General features: G+C 36.0%; 3 protein-coding genes across 7 annotated transcripts in view; 1 reads left to right on the top strand and 2 right to left on the bottom strand.

The window, feature by feature from the left end:
* LOC105693254 (DNA ligase 3) overlaps nucleotides 1-499 on the top strand; it is a 37,042-nt gene extending 36,543 nt beyond the window's left edge. For all 3 annotated transcript variants that reach the window (XM_025746483.2, XM_025746484.2, XM_048659428.1), the window contains one exon: nucleotides 79-499. In XM_025746483.2, the coding sequence (XP_025602268.2) occupies nucleotides 79-231 (153 nt within the window). In that variant the 3' untranslated portion in view covers nucleotides 232-499. The remainder of the gene's footprint in view (nucleotides 1-78) is intronic.
* The window catches only part of LOC105693293, a 63,678-nt gene that overhangs the window by 34,830 nt on the left and 4,299 nt on the right, over nucleotides 1-24,549 (bottom strand). The gene's annotated exons all lie outside the window — the stretch shown is intronic.
* Nucleotides 1,095-17,809, bottom strand: LOC105693267 (prohormone-1-like). Of its 3 annotated transcripts, none has more exons than XM_048659442.1 (4): nucleotides 17,678-17,809; nucleotides 17,182-17,270; nucleotides 12,961-13,110; nucleotides 1,095-2,213 (listed from the first exon to the last, which is right to left on the bottom strand). In XM_048659442.1, exons 3-4 carry the CDS (start codon nucleotides 13,072-13,074, stop codon nucleotides 2,049-2,051), a joined length of 279 nt encoding a protein of 92 aa, XP_048515399.1. In that variant the 5' UTR covers nucleotides 13,075-13,110; nucleotides 17,182-17,270; nucleotides 17,678-17,809; the 3' UTR covers nucleotides 1,095-2,048. The 3 variants fall into 3 exon arrangements, with proteins under 3 accessions (XP_048515399.1, XP_048515401.1, XP_048515400.1); XM_048659444.1 differs by having other exon boundaries at nucleotides 17,765-17,803; XM_048659443.1 differs by having other exon boundaries at nucleotides 17,761-17,800.

A 24,549-nucleotide genomic window follows, 5' to 3' on the forward strand; every position in this document is an offset into this window, starting at 1 on the left:
ATTTTCTCTACCTTTTTCTAGTCGCCCCGGCTGCTTTACGGCGGACGAATGTCTGAGATACTTTTCCGCGCGTTCCAGGTGCCCGGCAAAATTCCTCCCACGGCACGTCACGTGACCAAGGAATGGGTGGAAGCTTGCTACTCGGATCTGGGGGTGCCGCCGGATCCGAAACCGTTCGCCGTTACTCTGACCGCGTCGCATTGCACCTGCCCCTGTCCCCACCAGAGTTGATCCGAACCGAGACTAGATCCGAGGAAAAAATTAACACAGCTTCTAGAATCGCATTAAATAGACGTGTGCGGCGTACCTGGCGTGATAAATATGTGAGGTAATTAACGCGACGCTGTAATTGAAATTATCCATCGAAATACGATCAAACGAAACACAATAGAGATTCAAAATCGAAAACTGAATTCCGATCAGAACCGCAGTTGTAAAATGATCTTGGAAATTTCGTTTCTTCGATTCTTATAATCGTATAAATCATTCTTACCTGGGACGTATGTTTTGTTTTTCTTCCCTTTACCCCTATCCACGTACACCGGAGGCGATATTTTTCCGGAGTAAAAAACGGATATAAAAAAAAAAATACACGAGCAATCCAATCGGGACACATCAGAGGATCGATTGAAACGTCTAAAAAAAAAATCATCGTTACACTATGACGTGTATTTCTGTTGGATTTTTTCGCATTTTGATTTTTAGGTTTTTCTTCTCCTGCGTTCGAATTCGTTAAATTTTTTCCTTTTTTTTTCGCCTTTCGTTTCTCGAACACGATAAATACGTGTTTTCGTTTTTTTTTGCAGTTTCTTAAATCAACTCATTTTCCATCGGTTCATTTTCTTTTCATCTCTTTCATATTCTTCTCTCGATTTTTTTCTGCCCACGTAATTTAGGCGACGCATGCTGATTGCTACATTACAGGTAACGGTGGTACGAGAAACAATTTTTCTTTTTTTTTTTTTCACATCTTCTTTTCAGAGTTTTGCATCAAAACGACCAACGCCGTGGTAAGTTATTATTAAATCCGTACAAGTGAAAATTCGGAATTGTCACAACATTGATTAAATAGAGAAATTTTCAATCGTATATTATGACTTATAATTTTACTGCACGAATTTTATTTATTATCGTCATCATGTAACATATTACAGAATTCATATATGTTTGTGTATATATGTATGTATTTTTTTGTTTTTTCTCTATAAATATAATGGAAGAAAAAAGCAGCCCCACCGAGACGAATCTCGCAAACTCACATGTATATATATATATATATATCAGATGTACATATCCACTAAATTACCCAAATTCTAAATACATATATTTGAATTATTTATTCAATTTTATTTGATTTTATTCAAACGATGCAAAGCCATTTTTGTTTCTTTAAGAAGACGAAGAATATCTATGTGATGTAAGCATTCGAAAAAGAAAAAAAAAAAAAAAAAAAAGGGGGAAAACAAATACGAATAATTCACATCTATTAAAATCACCTATAAATTGGCGAATCATTTTAAATGTATCATATATATATAACATTTGCTGGGGGGGGGGGGGGGGGGGGGAAACTGCACATATACGATTGAATATTATACGTATATCGTATGAATAATTTTCTTTTCATTTTCATTTTGATTCCTGTCAATGAATTAATTTATTATTTCCTTGTTTTTCTTCACATACGTACGTATATGATATTGTATATACTTTATACGCTACATCAATTTACATCGAAGATCCATTTGTTTGTTTTTTTTTGTTAGGTTTTTGGATTTTGGATACCATTTTTTTTTTTTTTTTTGGAAATTATTATTTTCTTGGGATGAGAAGTCGCGACATACAGATATTAGGTATAATAATTATGATATATTAACGTTACAATTAGTTGTTTTGTTATTTTTTTTTTTTTGCTTTTTTCTTTTCTTTGGTTTTTCCGATCACGTCGATCGATATGTAAATATATTAGTTACGCATCGATCGCCGATTAGAAAATATATTCAATAGATGTGTGCGAATATGCGTAGGTAACCCCGTCTCGGCATTATTTACTTGCCGAAACACGAGACCGCATTGAAAGCGCATTGCTTCCAATAGCTCCGTTTGCGTTGCAAATCACCGACGTCCATCTGACTGCGAAGACGATTCACAACTTGTTTGGCAAATAGGTAATTAATCAATGCGGTTTCAACGCTACCGTCGTCATCGACCAGCTGAAACAATTCAATTACAGGTAATACAGCGTTGCAGGGGCGCGCGAAGCGAAAAGAAAATGAAGAAAAATTGATCGAATTCTTTTTGACGATTGAAAAAAATTGTCCATCCGACATACCGGTAGGTATCGTACAACGTGTACGGAAATGAGAGATACCCGGATTCGGATGTAAAAGGAAAATTTAGAGGACTGTTTTTCGAAAATTAAGAAAAAACCAAAAAAAAGAAATGATAGAAAAGAAAAAAGCTAAAACGGAATTGTCGATAGAAAAATAATTACGAATTTCGAACCTCCATACCAATCGGAATGATTGGAGATCGCAGAGCTTTTTTGAAAGACAAAAAAACCAACAAAAAAAACTTTGCAAAACGTTGAAAATTCTTAGACGGGGATTTAAACGATAGGTGGGTATATGTACAAGGTCGAGAGGAAGAACGAAGCGTATTTGAGTTGATTGAAAATTTCAATTGTAACCAAATAGATTTTACGTATTAAATACTTATGTAGTTCGATTTCAATCTAACGGGTGTACATACGTCATGTGTATATACTTCTATACCCAGACAATCGGTCGATCAATTGTTTCGTAATTTAGTTTGAAAATTTCTTGCACTGCGTCGAACAAGTCTTCGAAGTAATTAACGGGATACTTATACACAATCGGTGTACGGATTTGCATTCAAATACGACGAGACGCGGAGCGAACGATTCGCATCGAGTGAAATTTTCAAAATCTTGAACGAAAAGGGGTGCAACGATCGAATACCTCTCGTATCCTACATCGCGTGAAGCGAGAATAAACTTCGGCAAAAATTTAGTTACCGAAGATCGAATTCTTTTTTCCCACGTTTTTTTTTATCCCCAAAATCAAGTCACTCGGGCTATTCGTTAAACGCGGTATGATACTGTAGACGAATTTCGCGTCGTGGATCGAGCAAAATCTCTCGCAAAGTTCTCCAACTATTTCCTTCAAAGGGATAATGAAACAGCTGCCGAACCTCCGCATAGTTTTCCTCTTTTCGAAACGAATCTCCGCCCCCGCCCGTCTTCGCCGTGATGGAAAAAAAAACATTATGAAAAAATTTTTCCAAACAAAAAAAAAAAAAACAATTTACCAACTTTGAACAGAAATCAAATAAATAAATAATCAACACGCGCCGATAAATCAATGTCTAAAATCTAATTAACATTAATCGCTTTAATTTACTTTCAACCTGCGCGATATATATTTTGGTTTTTACCGATGGAAAGAAAAGATGTATTTCGAAAAAACCTGAATAAAATAATTAAAACTTACATAAAAAGGAGGAAGTTTATATTTAGTTGCCGTTGGCAAAATTTTGAACGATCACGTGTCGCTACCTGAACGTTCCATCCCTATACGTTACACGGGGGACGTTTCATCGATCAAAAAACGTCTTATTCGAAACGATGTTTTTTTTTTTTTTTTTTCAAGTTTTTTATTATCTCTAAAATTTTATCTCTCACACTTTATTTTACTTATTCTTTCAACTACTCGTGCGGATTCGGAATTGAATTTTAAAATTTTCACGAAATGGATACGTGTGTGGAGATGGAGGAAAAAACAAACCAGAGAAAAAGTAGTTCGATAATTTGTTTGTTTTTTGGTTTTTTCTTTTGATTTAATCGCGCGCGCGGAGATGGAATTCAATGTGAACGTAATGTGGTGTATTTAATCGGAAAATTGAATCGTTATTTGCACGGTGTCCTCAGCGAACGGACGTTACATACGAATACGTAGAGCAGGGTATGTGTGTCGTGTACGTACTACCTGTATTATTCTACCCCAATAGAAATTGATATGTAATCAGCGAAAGAGTAATCAAATAAATCATCACGATTAATCGATTGAGCTCCTGAGGTTGGAAGATCCGAAAAGAGAAAACAAACATTTTTTGTCTTCCAAAATTACGGTTTTACTCGCACGGATATTTTGGCAGAGTGAAAAGATGTTTGATATAGAAAGTCTTTGGTTCCGAGACACCCTCGGTATACCTGTACACGAAGCAATTTGAAATGAGATTAATTGAATTAATGAAGTGCCCGAGTGTATAAAGAGCTCACGCGGTGCGTACCTGACTTCTCCCTTATAAATCTCATTATTCAAACCCTAATTTTAATTGGCTTGAAAACCTCGACGGGGGTTCAAACTTACGTTTTACATACGCCTATATTTTCAACCTGTACCTACGTGAAGGATAACGCACGATTCGTAACGTGTGATGTACGGAGTGACAAATTTCGGCTACAGCACCGAAAAAAAACGCTTTTCGAAGCAGAGAAATTGAAATATCTCGATGGGAAAAATTCGTAACTCAAGTTTTCTAACGAATACGTGGTCCTGAAGTCAAAATACGTTAGAAAAGCGTCCTACGAATTTAATTTTTGGCCAAAAAATCGAAGAAATTCGAGGGGTACCCCTTGGAAAATTTTCAAATTTGCAGCAATTTTTTTTATTCTTTGAAATTGATTAAATAACACTTTTCTTACGTATTTTGACCTCAGGAATCTGAATCTGCAAGAAAAATCGACCTATCTATAAAATTGACCGAGTTATCGCCGATTTTCAGCTTTTTGGGATCAAAAATAAAAAATTAATTTTTTAATCTATCTTCATGTAATTTGCGCTCAGGAATCCGAATGTGGAAGAAAAATTAATCTATCTGTAAAAATGACCGAGTTATCTCCATTTTTTCGCATTTTTTTGCATAAATTTGAAGATATCTCGAAGGGAAAAAATCGTAGCTCATTTTGAACAACGGATTCGTGTTCCTGAGGTCAAAATACATAGGTAAAGTGCCATACGATTAATTTTAAAAAATAAAAAATTTTGGTCAAAATTTGAAAAAATCGTAAGGGGTACCCCTTGGAAAAATCTCAAATTTTGGCCAAAAATTTTTATTTTTTAAAATTGATTGTATGGCACTTTTCTGATGTATTTTGACCTCAGGAACACGAATCCGTTGTTCCAATTGAACTACGATTTTTTCCCTTCGAGATATCCTCAAATTTATGCAAAAAAATGCGATAATTCGGCGATAACTCGGTCATTTTTCAAGATAGATCATTTTTTGTTCCAGATTCGGATTCCTCAGCTCAAATTAAATTAAAATGAATCAAAAAATCAATTTTTTATTTTTGACCCCAAAAAGCTGGAAATTGGCGATAACTCGATCAATTTCATAGATAGGTCAATTTTTCTTCCAGATTCGGATTCCTGAGGCCAGAATACGTCAGAAAAGTGTAATACGATCAATTTCAAAACTACTTTACTTTTGGCCCAAAAATCGATCTTTTTTTGGTTTTTTAAGGGTAATCTCACGTATAATCAGCGCAGGAATCCGAATATGGAAGCCAAAATCATCTACTCATGCAATCGATCGAGTAATCATCAATTATTCGCTGTTGGAAGCAGAAAAATTAAGACATATCGATTGGTGTCGTCGTAGACCCACTTTGATTCGTCGCAATCCATGCATGGGTCGAAATATTCGGATTTCTCAATTCACCAGCGAACCCGAGCTTAGCTGGAGTCAGGTAGCCACGGGCGCGCGGTTTGTTTTGAGGCGTCACCTCTGCTCAGCCCCGAAGGTGACGACTCACAACAAAGCGCTACTCTGCTGGCTACGCTGATTCCAGCAAAGCTTGGGTTCGCTCGTAGACCACGAAATTCAAATATTCTAAAGCAGATATATTCTCAAATTCATGGTAAAAAAGCGATAAATGGCGATAACTCGATCAATTTTATAGATAGACTAATTTAACTTGTGATTTCAGATTTCTGAGAGAACAATACGTAAGAATAGAATATAAAATAGATTTTTTCTTTTACCCAAAATCAACTATTTGATTAATTCGAGTTCCTATGGTATTTTTATGTATTTTGATTTGAGAAAACCGATTCCGAAAGCCAAATTGACCTATCTTCAAAATTGATAGAGTTACGACCGATCAATCGTTCTGGCAGTAAAAAAAAAATCAATACTTCAACAATAAGTTTATAACCGCTGAGGAGAATCGAGTTTTTTTTTTTTCTCCTACAGTGACTTTTGCGAGTTCCGAGTGAATGTTTTACTCAGATAGCAATCAAAATTAGCCAAGTTTTTCTCATTCTTTTTCTTCTCTCCCTAAATCCATTAGCGGTGAACATTTTAACGAAAAAATATTCAAACGTATATTACCTATTTTAAAAAGATAAATTTACATGTAAATGAATATCAGTCATTACGTTTTAAGATCTTCAAATTTTCAATCAGTCGCAATTAATCTTTTCCGCTAAAACGTTCGCGACACTTTTACAGCTGGTTTTTTTTTATTCCTTCTCCCTTTTTTTGCCTTATCTTAATAACAGCTTATACGCCAACCATACCACGCACTGCAATAATATACCTTTTTACCAAAGTGGTAACTCCGATTTTCTCCACGGGGTATGATTTTTATAACCGCGACATTTTTTTATTTCCACGTTGATTTTTATTTTCTCTTCCCTTCGTCGTTACGATCAATCAATTCAACCCTCGCGCCACTTAATCCCTCCCTCCACCTCCCATACCAACCCTCGGACAAAAGTGGTCCTTAAACGATACGGTTTCGCACTTTGTAAAAAAGAAGAGAAAAGAAAAAAAAAAACCATTCTCGAATTCTTTTGCCAAATTCATTTTTCTTTTTCAATTTTCTTCCTCGTAAGTATTGATCATTTTTTTTTTTCTTCTCCCAACTATCAACGATTTTATTCAATACACACGAATATTGGTATGTATGATAAAAAAAATACCACCCCCGCTTGAAAAGGACAGTTTTCTCCCTTATTCCTATTTTCTTTTCCTTTTTTTTTTTTTTTTTTTCTTCATCTATGAGATAAAATAACGGGATCTGCAACGTCACGCGCTGCAGTATTCGTCGTCTTGAGTGTATTATGCACGGTACGTACCACCCAATATCCGCCACGCGGTAATACGTAATTCATGAGTAATTCGAGATGATATCTCATTAAAAATATTCCGAATCGATTGATCATTAGCGATTTCACAAATGCAGCGCAGCTTATGTACCGATAACTTTGGAAAACTGAAACTTGCGAAATAAACGCAGCTCTATGTAATACGTATATACCCTATACCATAAATAACTTCCGATGACGTGCGTATAAATATCTCTATGCTCTATGCGTGTATAATATATACATATACGTATGACATACACATACCTATACCCATGGCTATGTACAGCTCCGGTTATCCGTACATATGTACACGTAGGATATGTATACATAGGGAAATACTAATGGGCCATTCGAGCCATGCGTTTCACGGTGTATTGTACACCCTATACATACGATATACGGTATACATATTATATACATGTATACGCGGAATACCTAACAGGTGTTATATAATATAATATACAGCGAACTTTACGGCGGTCATAAATTAGGGGCGGTACTGCTTTACTCCCCCTCGCCCCTGCCACCCCCCCCCCCCCCCCCCCCCTCTCGACGAACCTCTACAGCAATTACAGAACACCGGACAGGTGGCGGGTACGATTTAAACAAACCGATGTACATACAGGCGTGTATATAACATACTTAAAAACGTTTAAATAAATTAGAAATAGAAAGAAAAAGTTCGCAATTTTTTTTTGAGATTATCCCCGAAAATATATCATTTTTTTTTTTTTTTTGTAATATAACTACTAGAATACGTGGTTTGGTATAGGTATGTAGAGAAACTGACGGTTAAATTCCACGGTTTTTTTGAAATTTTTAACCCTGCTGTTCACGTATCACTGCACATGTATTCACCGTATGTAGTACATGTGGTATACATACTGCATATACGATGTGATATGGTATTAGATTAACCGACACGTTATAATTAAATTTTGTTCGAAAATGGACAGTTTATTAATTAATACGATGTACGCCTGTACGCACGTGCGGGCGTACATCGTGCATATGTATGTAGATGCCTATGTACGAAGCTGTACATATATATATATAATAAATTCGAAAATTCCGTCCGAATTCGTTGCAGATGAATGTATGTAATGTAAAATATGATATTACGTAACCTCCGTTCATTCGACGGATAAATTTATATCTACGTTGCAATCGTCATTATTATCATCGTTATCGTTATTATTCGCATCGAATGTAAGTGCAGTTGTTCGAATAACAGTTTTCACAGTTCCCAAAGTAATTCTAGTATTTCCACGATTGTTTGTAATTTTTATTATAATTTTTCTTTTGTCGTTCAATTATTTTTATCGTCAATTTTATTCGACGCTTCGTTTCATCTTTCGGACGACGGGTACACGGATGAATAAAATGGAGCGAAAAAAAGATGAGGGAAAGAAAGAAAGAGAGAAAAAAACTTATCCGTGTAAAAAATAGGGTGAGAAATGTACGGGGGGGGGGGGGGGGGGGGGAATGCATACAATGCTATCCGGATTGGATGAGATGAAATAAAAATCACTACTCAGTCTCCTACTAGTTTAGGATGTGAAATGTATTCGTCAGAATCGGATCAGATACGGGCACACCTCGTACCCTTTAAAATTCAATTGGATGTTTCCGCGTTTTTCTTTCTTGAAAATTTCGAAAATTTCATCACACTGCATGAATACGGTTCGTACAGATGAAGTTTAAGGGTGAGGGAAAGAATTTTTACACGCAGGAGATCAAAAAGAGAAAAAAAGGAGAAAAAAAAGGAGAAGGAGGGACGATATATTCGTAATAATAATAAGGGTGGAAGGTAGGTAACCTTTCGAGCAAATGATGATGCGGTCGTTCATAAAATTGTATAAGAAAAGATTTTATGAATGTGTGTGTATATATATATATATACGTAATGTATGTAAGTACATAAGTATGTACATAGCGGTGTATATACCTATATATTTATTTAGCCACGGTCAAATTGCGTCACCGCGAGCGCGCACGAACCTTTTCAAGAGAAAATAGAAAATATTAAAAAAAGAAAAAAAAACAAAAAAATGAAAAAACGAAAAAGAAAAATGAAAAGAAAAAACCTGAGGGACCGAGAAGAAGAATACCCTGTACATCGTGCGCGTGTAGTATAAATTCTTTGTAAGATTAGATTGAAAAAAATTTATCAAAAACGAAAAAATTTAAATAAAAAACCCAGAGGTATATTATACGAAATACTGTACGTTCGATATTTCCCGTACAAATTTACACTCGAATGAAATCTGAGTGGAGAGAATATTCTGCGAATCTGTATCGAACGGGAAACGGTTTTGCCGAAAATTTGGAGCTTCGAAAGAAAAGGGAACATTTTTTGATTTTTTTATTTACCTCCGATTTCGTTAGAAAATTTCACGTATCCACTCGTACAGTGCGCAGAGGTCGAGGTGAGAGAAGGGAGGAGAAGAAATGGGAGAAAAAAAAAAAGTTCCACCTCACAACGACCCGCGGGTTTCTAATTAAAGGAATATCTTTCCAATATACATATTCATTGAAAATGATCGCGAGGACCGCGCGCTCAAAAAGGACGATGGTTTTCCCATCCAAAGTTATTAATATTTACCGAGTCCGTATGACCTACTACCCTTACCTACATGTTTGTATTTGCCCGTATACATAAATGAGGGTGCCCCGATGATCCTTGTCTAATTAAAATATGAAAAAAAAAAGGCGGAAAAACTTTCGCGGTTGTTTTCAAGCTCTTTTCGACGATATAAGCGCACCTGCCAAAGCGAATAAAAAAAAAAAAACTTTCAGCTGCCCAGTTTTCTCGTATATCAGGAGAGGGGCGGAAAAAAAATTTACAACAATTATAATATTTGAACGTTATACATTCAGCGGGGGCAATTTTCAGCTCTGTAGGTAGTTTACTTTTGCCGAGATGTGCGAAGGCACAGACGGGATCGTCTGACGCGAAGGTTTAAAGTTTAGCCAGTCTCCCTTTTTGAAAATCCCCGTTGCCTTTTAAAACCTAATTGCCGGCAATTTTTTTCTCCCACTTTCTTCTTTCTCTTATTTCATATTGTAATTTATTTAATTCATTTTTATTCCATTCCGTTGTTTTTCCCCCGTTTTTTTTTTCTTTTCTGTCCGCTAAATTTTACATTCATATTTATGTAGGTTTGCACTTTCGGGCCGCTCTACCTTGGAAACCTTGAATTATTATTCCGTTTTTCTTTAGCGCTTTTTCCCGTATTTTTCTTCTTTCCCTAATATTTTTTTTTTCTCCAACTTTTTTAACTTCTTTTTCTTACTTCCGCCGATGCACGATACCTCGTATCCCACATCCTTGAAAAATATTCAACCGTTGTCTGCGACGGATAAAAAAAAGAATTCAAAAATTAAAAAAACGTATCAGAATTAAAAAAAAAAAAAACGCGGTATATTTTGGAGCGGATCTTAAGTGAAATATTATAAAAATTTTATGCTTTATTTATTCAACGTCCAGCTCGGAACCGCGAGGTTGTGTTGAAATTATAACACAAGCTCGACCAAGGATCCAAAAGAAGGAAAAAGAAAATAGACGAAAAAAGTTCCTAATTTTTTATTTCTCTTTCGGTTTTGTTCGAGCTTTTTTCCGACTCGCGATCACCGCCATTTAAAGCCGTCATGCAAACATACCGCACTTCCTGTACGCATCTATTATACGCGTCGGTATAACTACTAATTCCGATTAATTAATGATTCGGAAAGGTTAATTAAGGATACGGTCAATTTGCGATCAACGTTTCGTCGATGGTACCTCTACTCCTCTTCTTCGTTAGCCAAATAATTGGTACGTATGTACACACATGGTACACGGTGTTGCACAATATGCCCAACGACGTACATTTATATGTGCGCGAAAAAATCTCTCCCTAATATTTTTTATTTTTATATTATTTTGTACAAAATAAAAACCAAAATTGTTGTTGTGTTTTTTTTTTTTTTTCGCATCAATTTACGTACGCGTACCCATATTTTTTTCTCCGTTCTGCTCGTTTTCCGCTACCCCGAATCGACGAAGACCGGCGGAGATCAAAAAACCGGAAAAAAAACGAGAAAAAAAAAAAGGAATCAAAGACGTAACCTTTCAATTAAAATTTACGTGACATTTTAATCGTGCGCACCAAATCCTTGTTATCCGGAATCCGAATCGTTTGAAGTGGGAAAATTAAAATTGATCATCGATTATTATTGTTATACTATACACGATGATCGTTAACGCTTGCCATTGTGCACCGCTCACTTAACTTTTTCTCTGTTTTTTTTTTTTTTTTCATTTTTTATTTCTTTGGATTCTATTTTTCGAGAATAGATGATAGAAAATTAGATTTATCAAAACAAACTTTGAGTAAAATTGAAATAACTAGTCGCACAAATTTTATTATCTATTTATTAAACGAATGGATGGTAGAAAAAATTGAATAAAAATTATTGGAACAAAAATTTTCGAATATCTACGAAAATTCGGCAACGTTGTACGGTGATATTCTGTTAAAACTGATTGTAAGCCAAACCTGGAGTCGGCTGTAAGGCCTCCTTGTTATGATGTGTGACCCTCGAGGGTCAAAACAACAAGACGCTTACGCCGGAGACTCGAACTAGCTGGCGGACCGTTAGCAGCGGTAAAAATTATATTCGAAAAAGGGCTTGGAAACGAAAGTGAACCGCGAAAGCTATTTTTGGATATTTTGTTGTGGTGGGGGATCGGGGAAACTTGACTTCAAGTTGTCGATAAAGATTTCGTGCGTGCATTAGCCGCCATATCGAAAAAGGGTGTGAATTTCGTTTTTTTTTTTTTTGGGATAACTCGGTTCTCCGTCACGATACGGAGATTGTGATCCGATACTTTTTTGTTGGTTTTTTGACGTTCTACAATTTAGGTCATGTGATTTTTTCACCTACGATCGATCGTTGTCGAGATATCGAAGGAATAACTTCGGAAGAAGTAAAACATGAAGATCTTAAAATTGGTTTTGGTTTGTTCTCTAATTTATCGTGATAATTAGGGAGAAATGTCAATTATCAATCTTGTGGGGCGTAGTGATACCTGTGATTTGATACTTTTCTCATTTTTTTCCAATCGAAATTATGACTTCTAGCTAGCCCCAAAGTCGTAATTTCGTCTACCGCGACGTGCTCATTTTGTCACGTTACTTACCTACAATGTATTCAGAAAAACGTGGAAATAAAATAGATAAAGAGAATCGAAAAAGAATTCCGCATCGTGTGGTTCGAGTAAGAATACAAAAAATAAAATACAAAAATTCGCATCTGTCGGATATTTATTTCGCATCGATTTCGAGTTACCCTCTAGGAGAAGTTTTTTTCGTTTTTTCATCTGATTTCGTTTCGATTTATTCAATTTCTCGTGTACCGTTATTAGCTATATAGTATACATATGATATCATGTACATTTATGAGGCAGCAAGTTACAGATTGATAAATAATGTAACCTCATTTTTTCGCGATCTGCGTCAAAATAGCCGATTCGGAAATGAATTCGCGTTACACGGAATAAAAAAAATAATGATAAGAGAAGAGGGAAAGAATCGAGCTTCCCACGCGCGATTCACCTATCACAAAATCGATAAAGAAAATGCAGGTAAAAAAAAAAAACAGAACCAAAAATCTAAATCAAAATAGTTTCGAGTTTCGATGGATTGAAAAATGAAACTCGTGCGGCGGGACGATATTTGGCTCGATCGATCGATTAATTAACGAAGAGAATAATTGTGTCACGGTGAAAAATACTCACGTCCAATTCATTGAGAAATCTTTCCTTGTCGCTCGCAGGCAACGCCGTTGATCGATTGATCAAAGCGAGAACGACGATCGCTGCTAAGACGGCGGTTATTCTTAGGGACATCATTTTTTTTTTGGTTTTTTTGGTTTTTTCGTTTATCGTCTGGAAAATATTTTTTCAAAATCGGTTACACATAAATATATATACTCGCACCTGTGAAATGTATACAATTTTTCTTATTATACCATTTCAGAAAAATTAAATAAACGAAAGAAAAAAAAAGCTCAAGAGCGTCGTCGATCGAATCCAAATTTACCGCGGGTATCGTGAATTTTTTCGTCAACTCGCGAAACGCCCCATTTCAAAATTTCTAACAAATTCGCTGATCGCGAATACCCAATGAAGAATATCTATTCGATTTTCTACGCTCTTCGATTCATGGTAATAATGAAATGAAAAGTAAACGGAATAGAAAAGCAGAGAATTAAGAAAAGGTAAAACCGACGAAAAAACGAGAAACAAAAAGAGAGAGAGATAAGGGCGAGGGGAAAAGAAAGCATTAAAAAGGGCGACTGGATGTAATGCGACAAAACGATCTCCCGCAGATCATAAACGATCGCTTCGGATCCGGTGCACGCGAGCTTTCCTCGCGTGCACAAAGGTGGGTAATACAATACACCCTCGTCGGGCGACGCGACGTGATGTAACCGTAGTAAATGGTACGGGTACCCGACGAAACGAAATAGAAAAGGGAAGAAAAAAAACCGGAAGATAGAGGGAGAAAAAAAAAAAATAAAATAGGGAAAGCTCGCTTCTAGAAAAATCAAAGAAATCCTGCCGATAATTGGCTTCATATTTCCCGACAAAGGTCAGCAATTTATTTTCTCTCCAATGCTCTCTCTCTCTCTCTCTCTCTTTCTCTCAGGATATATTTGTTGCATCTAAATACATACGTACGTGTGTATGTATATATACATATATATAAATATACACATGCGCATGCCTGTGTACACAGGTATATATATATATATATATGTGCATGTGTACCTGGGGGTATAGCCGCGATAACGGTGAATCAGGTCAAAGCCGTTAATAATTTCTTTACTTTTCCGGTTCAATCTCATCCGAGAGGAGCCTAGGGTTTCGAAATTTTCTCAATCAATTCCTCCGAGTCTTATAAATATTGTACAATTATATACCGCGCGTATACACGCGTCTGGTACCCATGTAAATAATCCATTCGCTACACATGTTATAGCCGATTTTTCGAAATACCGATTTTTCCCATTTTTTTTTTCTTCTCATATTCAAACGATCAAAAAAAAAATAATAAAAAGAAAAGATAATCATCTAACCTGACCTGCCGTTTTATCTGTACGGTACAGATATCGATGATCGATCTGCATATATACAAGTAGATATCGTAGTATATGAAAAAAAAAAAAAATATATCGAAAATTATTCAATATTCACCTATTATTATCGCGATAATTTTTTTTTTTTTCTTTTTTTATTTCCTTTCTCAACAGATAAAGAATTCCAATTATTCGCGAGATTTTTCGGGACCTATCCCCCGAATTTTCGTCGCCAAAGAGAACGAACGGTATTTTTTTCTTTTTTTTTTCTTTGTGTAATGAAAAAATCACGGCGCATTTTTCGAATCGCCTCGTGTACAACGTGCACCGCATATTTTCCAAATTCTTCGCGATCGAATTTTCTTTTTCTTTCTCATTTTTTTCTCTCCACGATAACGCGGGAAACCGACTGAAAAAAAATTTTCCTCGCGTTGTTCGCGCACTCATCGTCGTTAAAATAATATTTTATTCAACTCGATTTGACGTTCAATGAGATTCATTATAATTGTAGAGTACCCGTAGTTTTAAGTCAGCGTTCAAATTACAATTATAATTGTCTTTCGTATGTTAAAACAAAGAACAATTATCCGCCACGATTCTTGTACACACCTATATATATATACATACCTATGTACGTGTGTAGAAATGTCAACTACAGGATAACGAGCGGTGAATTATTTAAATTAAATTCATAGAAAAGATAGAAAAATAACTAGGGGAAAAATCCAAGTGCTTAGCCCGTAGAGTACACGAAACAAGGGTCAGGTCTATTGAATATCTCATTCGAATGCTGGGCACTCTATAGTAAAAATGAAGCGTAATTTAAAAATAAATTATCAGAAGAAAGAAAGGAAGTAGAAAATCCTTTTAATACCATCAAGTTCAATCGATTCCGAGGAGTCGAAAAACTGAACGAGAGATTGGAAAATTCTTTTCTTTTATCGGACGACACTGTAGCTTATGTGTACATACAGTGTATGTAGGTAAATGTATGTATACGTATTTACGGTACACAGGGTATATCAATTTCAACCTATCTCGCTACCCACGACATTTACTTACTCCTGTTTTATGTCCTCGCGATAAAGGAAACCTAATTTCCCACATATTTCCAAAGAAAAAAGAGCAAGGAAAAAGTATGAAGAAAAACCCCCTTCGAAAGTTTTCAATGCTGGTCGAAAAAGGTACGGTTAAATTAGATCTCGCACACGAATGTCAAACAAGTAAATAAATGAATAAGACTAAATCAAACTGAAAAAAAACAAAATTGACATTAGTTTCTAAAAGTGCACACACGAAGCGCGTTTTACTTTTATGTATCACACAGGGGGACATGTAAGTATATACCTATGTACTATGTGTACGTGTGTAAAGAAAATTTATTCCCGAAGGAACATATATATATATACGATTTTTCTATATACATAGTTTAGGTATACTCATGTAACATTGTTTACGTACATATATTTCTTGAGGGAATAAAAGGGAATGCTCTTTGAATCGGAGTGAAAAAAAATAAAAGGAAAAAAGGAAAAGGAAACTTATAGAAAAAGAGAAAATATGAAAAACGAGAATAAAACGAACAACGAAAAAAAATAATCATACTACGTTACTTTGATCAGAAGCAATTTGTGTTCGTATTGAATCAATAATAATTAACATCCCTAGGGATGCAGTATAGGGAGTATATGTAACACGATACGCGTAACAATGACGAAAATAATGATGACTATGAATAATAATAATAAATATATATATATAAATAAATAAATAAATAAATGGGATAGAAATTGACCTATTCCCGCGGGATGCGCGCGATAAGTTGAACTTGTTATTTACAAGCGAAATTGTGTTGAATAACATGTACGAAATTGGCGAAGATGATGATATTCATTTTCGGCGATGATAAAATCAAGGGGACTACGGTTCCCCGATAAGTTCCTGGAAAGGATACGAGATTATCGAGAGATTCAATAACGACGCGCCTACACATAAATGCCTACATACACACAACGTGTCCTGTATACGTCCCCGTAACATCCCGATGGAATTTAATTGCTCCCGGTATTAGTAATTAAGAAAATTATGTACACGTATAAGTTTTTGATCCAGGTATACGTAAGTTACGTTACAATTATCGCTCTGTCGTTACTCAGAAACCGAGAAAAAATTAACCAAATTTGACGTAAAACAAAGAGGAAATTTTGGGGAAAAAAAAATTGTTCAAACTTCGAATTAATTTTTCGTTTTTCCCCCCGTAGTGTATCATACATGATCCGTGTCTATATTCTGAGTAGAGATAAATTTGTACACAGCTATGTATCGAAATATAGTCGTTGTAAGGGTGATAAAATTGCGACTCGCTGCTGAATATCGCTTTTGAATGAATGAATGAATTTATTCTTCTCTTTTTCTCATCGTCAAAGTATTCGATCGACAACTTCGAGGCTTCGCTCCGTTATACGTATACTATACTGTATACAATGGTATACGTAAGTGTACAGTGTGACGTCTTACGCATATATCGAAAAGCTCTAATTGCATAATTGAAACGTGATAAAATGAGACAGGAAAAAAACTTCACGTCGCATCCGGATCCCGAACATGCGGCGGGAAGCCTGCAACATTTTTATCGACGTCGATCGCCCAATCGATCGACGCTCAAGCGGAAGAAAATTAAAGAAAAGGGAAGAATTAGGGAAACGAAGCTGTGGGGCGCTAGGAGAAAAATAGAATAAAATGAACACACGTATTCGTGCGACGAAAACGATTCGAAAAAATCTGATCACATGTAATAGAAGGAAAACAAAAAAAAACAATTAAAAAAAAAAAAAAAAAAACTTGATAATTGAAACTCCAAGTTCCGTTTCTTACCTACCTTATGGTAACGTGTATGAAACGGTTAAAGAAGTTTCGACTTCCGGAGAATCTTTGCCGACAACTGCACCGCGCAAACAAGGATCTCAGCTGAAGGACCAAAATTTTCGACTGTATATCAAATTCGGCGAACGAATATTTTTTTTTACAAAAAAAAAAAAAAACAGAAAAAAAAACCTTTTGCAATTCGTGCACGTATGCGTTACATTGTACAGGTATATGAGAGACAGAAGTTTGTATCCGTAGACAGAAAAAAAAAAAAAAAATGTAACACATATGTGCACGAATAACTGCAATTGGCCTTTCGACAAAAAAAATTAATGAATTTCTGTTTTTCTATTTTTTTTTTTTTTTTCAATTGGACAAAGACACGTGTACACACATATACATAATACGTAGTCGTATGTATATTGTATGTACATCGTAAGATATAATTTCTGTTCCGTTATACTTGAAAAAGAAAAAAAAATGTAATCAAGTGGAAAGAAATTTCTAACAATTTTCAAATTTCGATCCGTTATTTTTTTCTAGTGATGTTGTTTCGTTTGATATTTATAATCTTTTTCTACGTTATTTTTACCCACAAAAAATGATGCTGCTCTATCGTAACTCGACGCCGGTATGACTGAGCTTGCGAGCACGCGACCACTTTATATCCGCGGGATCGACGCGGGCGCCGCGACGCCAGGGAATAGAGGAATATAATACGTACATATACCTATGTACAATGTACAGGTATGTACGTATACTCTTGTATAGGTATGTACACGGTTATGTACGCTTACATTCGTTCGTCTCACCCCCATGATTTTCCCTCACCATCAACATCCCCCGCAATCTCTAAAACTACCTTTGAATTCCCGCGTTCGAGTAGCGCCTTATCGAAAACTTGCAAAAAAAACGCATCGCTTTTCGGAGCTTTTTGAGCGTATAAAATTTTTTTTTATCCTTTCTTTCTCATCTCTCGCCACGGCAAATGGTACAACATCTCACAAGATGTATCCCGCCAAAAATCGAACGGAAAATAAATCCAAAAGCAAAAAAAGAATTCAAACTTTTTCAACGATATATGTAGTTAAAAATCGACGGTTTTTCTTTTCGACGAGTAATTTTTTCGCCAAGTTTTAGAATCGTCGAAAATCTAATCGTATTACAATTTGTCTCTTTTTTTTTTTTTTTATATTTTGTTACAGTATATAGTTTTGAAAAAAGTTCAAAAATCGCGAGACATACCCTCATGTATAAATTCTTTTTCAATTCTCTGCGAAAAATGTTGCGGAGTTGTTTTTTTTTTTTTTCTCGCCAGTAACAAAATTGGGAAGCAACGAAGAACGACATTTTTCCCAAACCTGATGGATGAAACTTTTCAACCAGTTTCCAAAGAGAAGGAAAAGCAAAGAGAAAAAAAAAAAATAAAACAAAGTTCTCTCCGAAACTCGCTGCAATGCACACGCGGGGTAGGAACTACTAATTGTAAGTGCGAAGCAACAGGATGCTTAGTTCACGTACTTGCTGCGTGATCGAACCCACCGCGTAATTTCTGCCACATAATAATCAAAATTCAATATTAATCCGGAACGCGGAGCGCCATGATTGAGGAAATCAAGTAATCGTAGAAATATGTGTACAACGGGTGTATGTAAATATGTTCTGCGTACGTATAACGTTTCTGTGTATCGAAATTTGCTGACGCGAATTTACAAAATTAAGATAAACGTCGATTGGTCGAGTTGAGTTGGGTTTGAAAAAATCTATAGACTCGTGTAAAATACGTCAAAGTCAAAGTAGCGATCTTCCCATTTTTTTTTTTTTTTTCTTTTTCATCGAAAAATGTAAAGAACGAATAATCAAGGAGGTGAAACAAAGAGGGAAAAAAAAAACCAAAAAAGGAGAAAAAAATCGTATCGCGCGGATGGTGCAGATCTCTGTAAATTGATTAAACCACTCGTTATTGTTGTTATTATTGTTACATTTCTTATTATTTTCATTATTATATCAGAAGCTCGAATTTGTTCGCGATAAGAATTCACCCTCAGTATACTGTATCTGTATTATAATATATCGCAGACCGATGGTTTCTCATGTATATTGTCAGCTGTGGGTTATTAGATCACACAGAAGAGATTAGGGATAAATGGAAAAGGAAAAAAATAGAAAGAAAATAAAATGGAAAAAGAAAGAGGTAGAAAAGAAAGAAAAAATCACCCGCACCTGCAACGCACCGTATTTTAACGTATATATATATAGTTACATAAAATGAAGGATAAAAAAATTTATCCAAATACGATTATGATTATAATAATAAATGTAACGAGTTATTTTTCATACGTACATAGAAAATGTACATACGTCCTACCTGTGTACGTGCAGATATACCTATGGTAAAAAGAAAAATTCGTCCATCTTTAATCCTCTTACTCGTATTATTTCTAACAGCTCTTTCATATAATATACGAGAGTATATATGTGCGTATATATATGTTTTTTATATATCCCTGTGAACCAACCGGAACAAAATTGTTAAAACCAAAAAACGAGTATTTTTCTAAGAAATAATAAGCCGCGAATAAAAATCCACTTGCACAAAAAAAAAAAAAAAAAAAAAAAAAACCAGCAGCAATTAGAAAGTCGATAGTGATCGAGAAAGAGAGAAAAGTTCTGTAAAAAATTTTCAACAATTTCGAAACTCTGTTGAATGAATTCTCGGAATTTTGAGTTTGATTTTAACAAAAAAAAAAAAGTTTAATCTTTTCTACATTTTTTAAAAGAATATTATTACCTATTTCTAAAAAGGTGTTCACGGACGCGAGTAGATTTCTAATCACAAATGAATGATTGACGTGAGATTAGGTGAGAAGCTTAACTTCGTGCCTGATATTATGATAATTAAAATAACAATGAAAAAACTAATATTATTACTAATATTAATAACGCGGTAAAGAATTTCAATCAGTATCCGACTAACAAACAATGGATTATACTTCTTCGAAATTAGGATGGAAAAAGTTTGCGCGTAATGTTCGATAGATATTTTTTAAACGAATGTAAAAAAAAAAAAATTATTCTGCAGCGAGGGAAAATTTCGTCCGTATGAATTTTATCAGTTTCCTGTAGGTTTCTCTATAGGTTTTTATACGTATACCGTTCGAAAAATCTAATTATTCACGAAAAATACGAGTACGGGTAACACAGGTATATCTAATTAATATCACCGATAAGTATAAATAATTAATTACATAATGAAAATAAAAATCTGTCGTCGATTTGGTACCCTCCCAATTATAAGCGCGTATAATTATACGAAAAAGATCAAATCTCCTCCTCACCTCTGTTTGGGAAGGGACTTTTTAATTACCTGTGCATTTTGCGTTTATAGATATACCTGTTCATTTTTTTTTTCATACTAGCATTAAAATTCATCCCTAATTGTTACGCTTCGACTCCAATTGTGCCCGTATCACCCCGGTCGCGCATCACCGTCAATCTCAAAATGACAAAAGTTTGAATTGAAAGAGAAGAGAAAAAAGGTAAAAGATAAAAAAAAAAAACAATTCAATTCGTGCAAAATACATGGAAAATCGGAACGATTCAAATTTTTCTCTCTCTTTTTTTCTCTTCGGCGACAAAAAAAAGCTTCTCTGCGGAGGGCGATGATATCCCATATCCCGATGATAATAAAGAAATTGTTCGTTACATAGTAATGTGCCGAATGAATCGACAAAAATCGGCAAAAATATCAATGAAACGTACAGTTAGGTAATTTTCTTCCATTAAACAAATTTCGATCGTCAAAATTTAAAAAGGATCGTATCAATCGCGCGACGATGAGAAACCAAAAAAATCATCGTCTTCCGTATTTTCGAATACTCGTTTTTCGAAAGAGGGAGAGCAAAAATAAAAAAAACATTACCACAGATTTTGAAGAGAAATAAAAAAAATAAGAAAGAAAGAAATCAGGTTCCCTCGGAAATATACCCGATTCTGTATATCTACGATTATTATTTCGGCTGCACACGGAGCGATTTTAGGAGGTAATTTTTCGCGTTCGATCCCACGCGATCGTATCCGCGAGTTACTTTATTTTCCCCCTTTATCCCGTTTCCCGTATATTTATAAGTACACATAGGTAACTCCGTCTGTATATATTTTTTTTTGTTTTTTTTTTTTTTGCTCTTTTTACAGCCGTTAGTCCGCAACAGTTTTCCGTTATACGTATATGTCCAAAGGGTGTATATAACATCAGAAACAGCAGCGGGGGATGTGGAATTCCTTTTAACCGAAAGTCAGTCGGAACCATTGGTATATTATATGTACTTGTATACGCTGGTACATATGTAGCGTAGGAAATACATACGCGGCGGATATACCTATACCGCAAACGTGGAATCGCGTATGTGCGACGCGTACGGGTAACGCGGGGCACATGGTTTCGCTGTGGTACAGGTATACATATAAACTGCACGGTAAATAGAGTAAGCGCAGTAATTGTACGAGACATTTCTTGCTCTGGATCTCTCTCAAGCGCTACCTACTTTGTTCATTGTTCGTTTATGTGGTATTCGTGGAGCCGAACAATGGTTTACAACGTACGTACACACGTTTACCAACTGGCTACCGGCGGAGGACGGTGGCTAGCTTTTCATTTCTCTATATATATATATAATGTCCGTTTCGCGTCTCCTATCTTTCATTTTCTATGGGGCCGTGTTTGACCCTTCGCACGGTCGTACACGACGGGTTCGGCTGCAATTTTGGTTCCATGTAACGGCGATTAGGTACCCCGAGAAGTCATGTGCCGAACTCTGGGCCGCCTTTGACCGGCTACGCCATATTCGCGAAATTTACTTCGATAATTGTCATCGGATCGAAAACTTTAGCGTATAGGTGGGTGGGTAGGCAGGTGTACGTACCTGTGTACGTACGTACATACATACCTATGTGCGGAGCGAAGACAATTATTCTCACCCGTTTAACCAATTTTCCTGACACGTATATCAAGTGTATGGGTATATTTTGGCTACATAGCCGTTACAATTTCACAACTAATTTCGATAAACTCCCGCTATTTATTGTGTATACCTATAGTACATATGTACAATGTTACATATGTATACCTGAGTAAACGGTTTATGGTTTGTACCCAGATTTCCCATACGATAGAACACAACGCGTATCCATGTACCAAGAATATGTAATATTTTCGATTAAATTTCGCAAATAATAATGTGCAAAGTTTCTTCCAAGCGAAATCAAAAAAAAAGAGAGAGAGAGAGAGAGAGAAATCTACATCGATTATACCGGAGGGGTTGCGGCGAAAAAAAAATCGAAACGTTCGAAAAAAAAAAACAAAGAAAAAACAATCCTACGGTTTTTCGGGGGTAGCCGGAAAGAGCGAAGGGGTTGAAAAAAAGGACGTCGCGAGACGTTTTTCCTGTTCCTAGTTAAAAAAAAAAAAAAAAATGATCATCGAGTTTTGCTCCTGTTAATTATTCGGCTTTTCCCCTTTCCCCAAAATCGGGCCCACCCAGGGTCGTTCCGATAGTCGCTAATCGTCCGGGTTACACATCAGAAATTTAACCCTCAGCTTTTCCCCCGAGCATACGATCATAAGATCGGGCAATTTTCGGAGATGCGTATAATGTGACGTAACGACGCGACGTACATAATATAACCCGTGTACAAAATTTACGTAAGCCCGCTCGGGGGTCGTACTTGTTCGTTCGCGTATGGCGGGGAGGGGGGGGGGGGGGGGGGGGGGGGGGGGGGGGGGAGGGGGAGGGCGATACGGAATTGTAAGTGAGGTTAGTTAGATCAATTCGCGTTAGCGCCAAGTCTTGACGAGGCATAAAGTCCTCCGTCCGTGGGTATCTATCTCCGCTATTCCCGGATGCCTTTCGCTTGTATTCCTACAAAGAGGATACAAACTAGATACCGCGCGTCCAACCGTATCCACCCAACCGTGGGATTGCCCTCCACGCGACTCTACTTCGAAGCCTCGCCTCTCGCGCTCCGCTCTCCTCCGGAAAATTTTCAGCCCCACGTGACCGATCATCGTCCCTCGCACCCTGTATACGTTTCTGCGTACCCTCGATCTTAAGTGTACGACCTTTCCGGATCGACGGATCTCCTTTCATTTCACCACCCCACTGGTGGTACATAACGCGTAAATATGTACGCGGAAAGCATATAAAATTATAACTTTCTTTTCAATCTTTCTAATTTCCGTCTCTTTTTCTTTTTTTTCTGAATTTTTTTCTCTTAGTTCTATTTCACCCATTGACTAACGACGGATTATTGTTATGTATTGTTACGAATTACACAATGGACGCTCTCAATCTTTTCCCCGTTGAAAAAATAAAGAATAAATTCCTTTTCGTTTTTTTTTTTTTTTTTTTGTTGATTTAAAAACGAGGGGGGGGGGGGGGAGGAAAAATTACGCGTTCCGACTAATGTATAAAATATTATTCAATAAAAATGGAGATTAGATTTCATACACCGTGTACCGGTATACTGTGTATTATAGGTGTATAGTTAACGCGCGGTCTGCTTCACAGAAGTTCGCTAAATTATTTTCTATCTTTTTTCTTTCTTCATTCGCAAAGATCGAACTTACACATGTGTAGTACACGTATATTTTGAATGTACACAGAATATCGTTTACAACGTGTACGTTATTAGCGAAAAAATTCTAATCACTTCTTCCTAAAAATTCTAATCATTTTCCCAACGTTTTTGTATTCCGATCGTTTATCCGGAAGAAAAAAATAAATTGGCGGGAAAGTTTGCTTGATTTTTATTGAAAACGAAAAAAAAATTTTTCACCCCAACGGGACGGCTGGGAATTAAGTACAGAGACATAAGATCGTCCCTGGAGATGATGCGCTGCGTGGGCATTGAAAAAAAGGGAAAAAAACGAAAAATAAAATTCTCTCAATCCAAGTCGAGCGGGTGACAATGATCGTCGTCGTCGTCGTCGTCGTCGTAGAATATCCCGATCAACCATTTGATTAGTTCGTTTCACCGTACGTAACGCGAACGCAATAGCGTTTTCGGCATGCACGTTAATTCGTAAGCGGCGGACTATAAATTACGGATTATTCGGGATCAAGAGAAATTCCCGCGAGTAATCAGCTAAGATATCACCGTCATCGTTGTGGAACCGATACAGAAATCAATCAACCGATTCCGAGTCATTTTTTTCTGTTTCGCAATTTTTTCTTCTCAATTTTTATCTCACTCCGTTTATTCAATTTATTCAATTCTCCACCGTCGCCGCCCCTAGCGATTATTATGTATTTTATTTCTTGATTTTTTTTTTTTTTTTTTTGATTCATTTTTCAAACCGAGCAGATATCCCATATATATATAT

This window comes from Athalia rosae, chromosome 8 (assembly GCF_917208135.1).
Source record: "Athalia rosae chromosome 8, iyAthRosa1.1, whole genome shotgun sequence".
Classification (NCBI taxonomy): Eukaryota; Metazoa; Arthropoda; class Insecta; order Hymenoptera; family Athaliidae; genus Athalia; species Athalia rosae.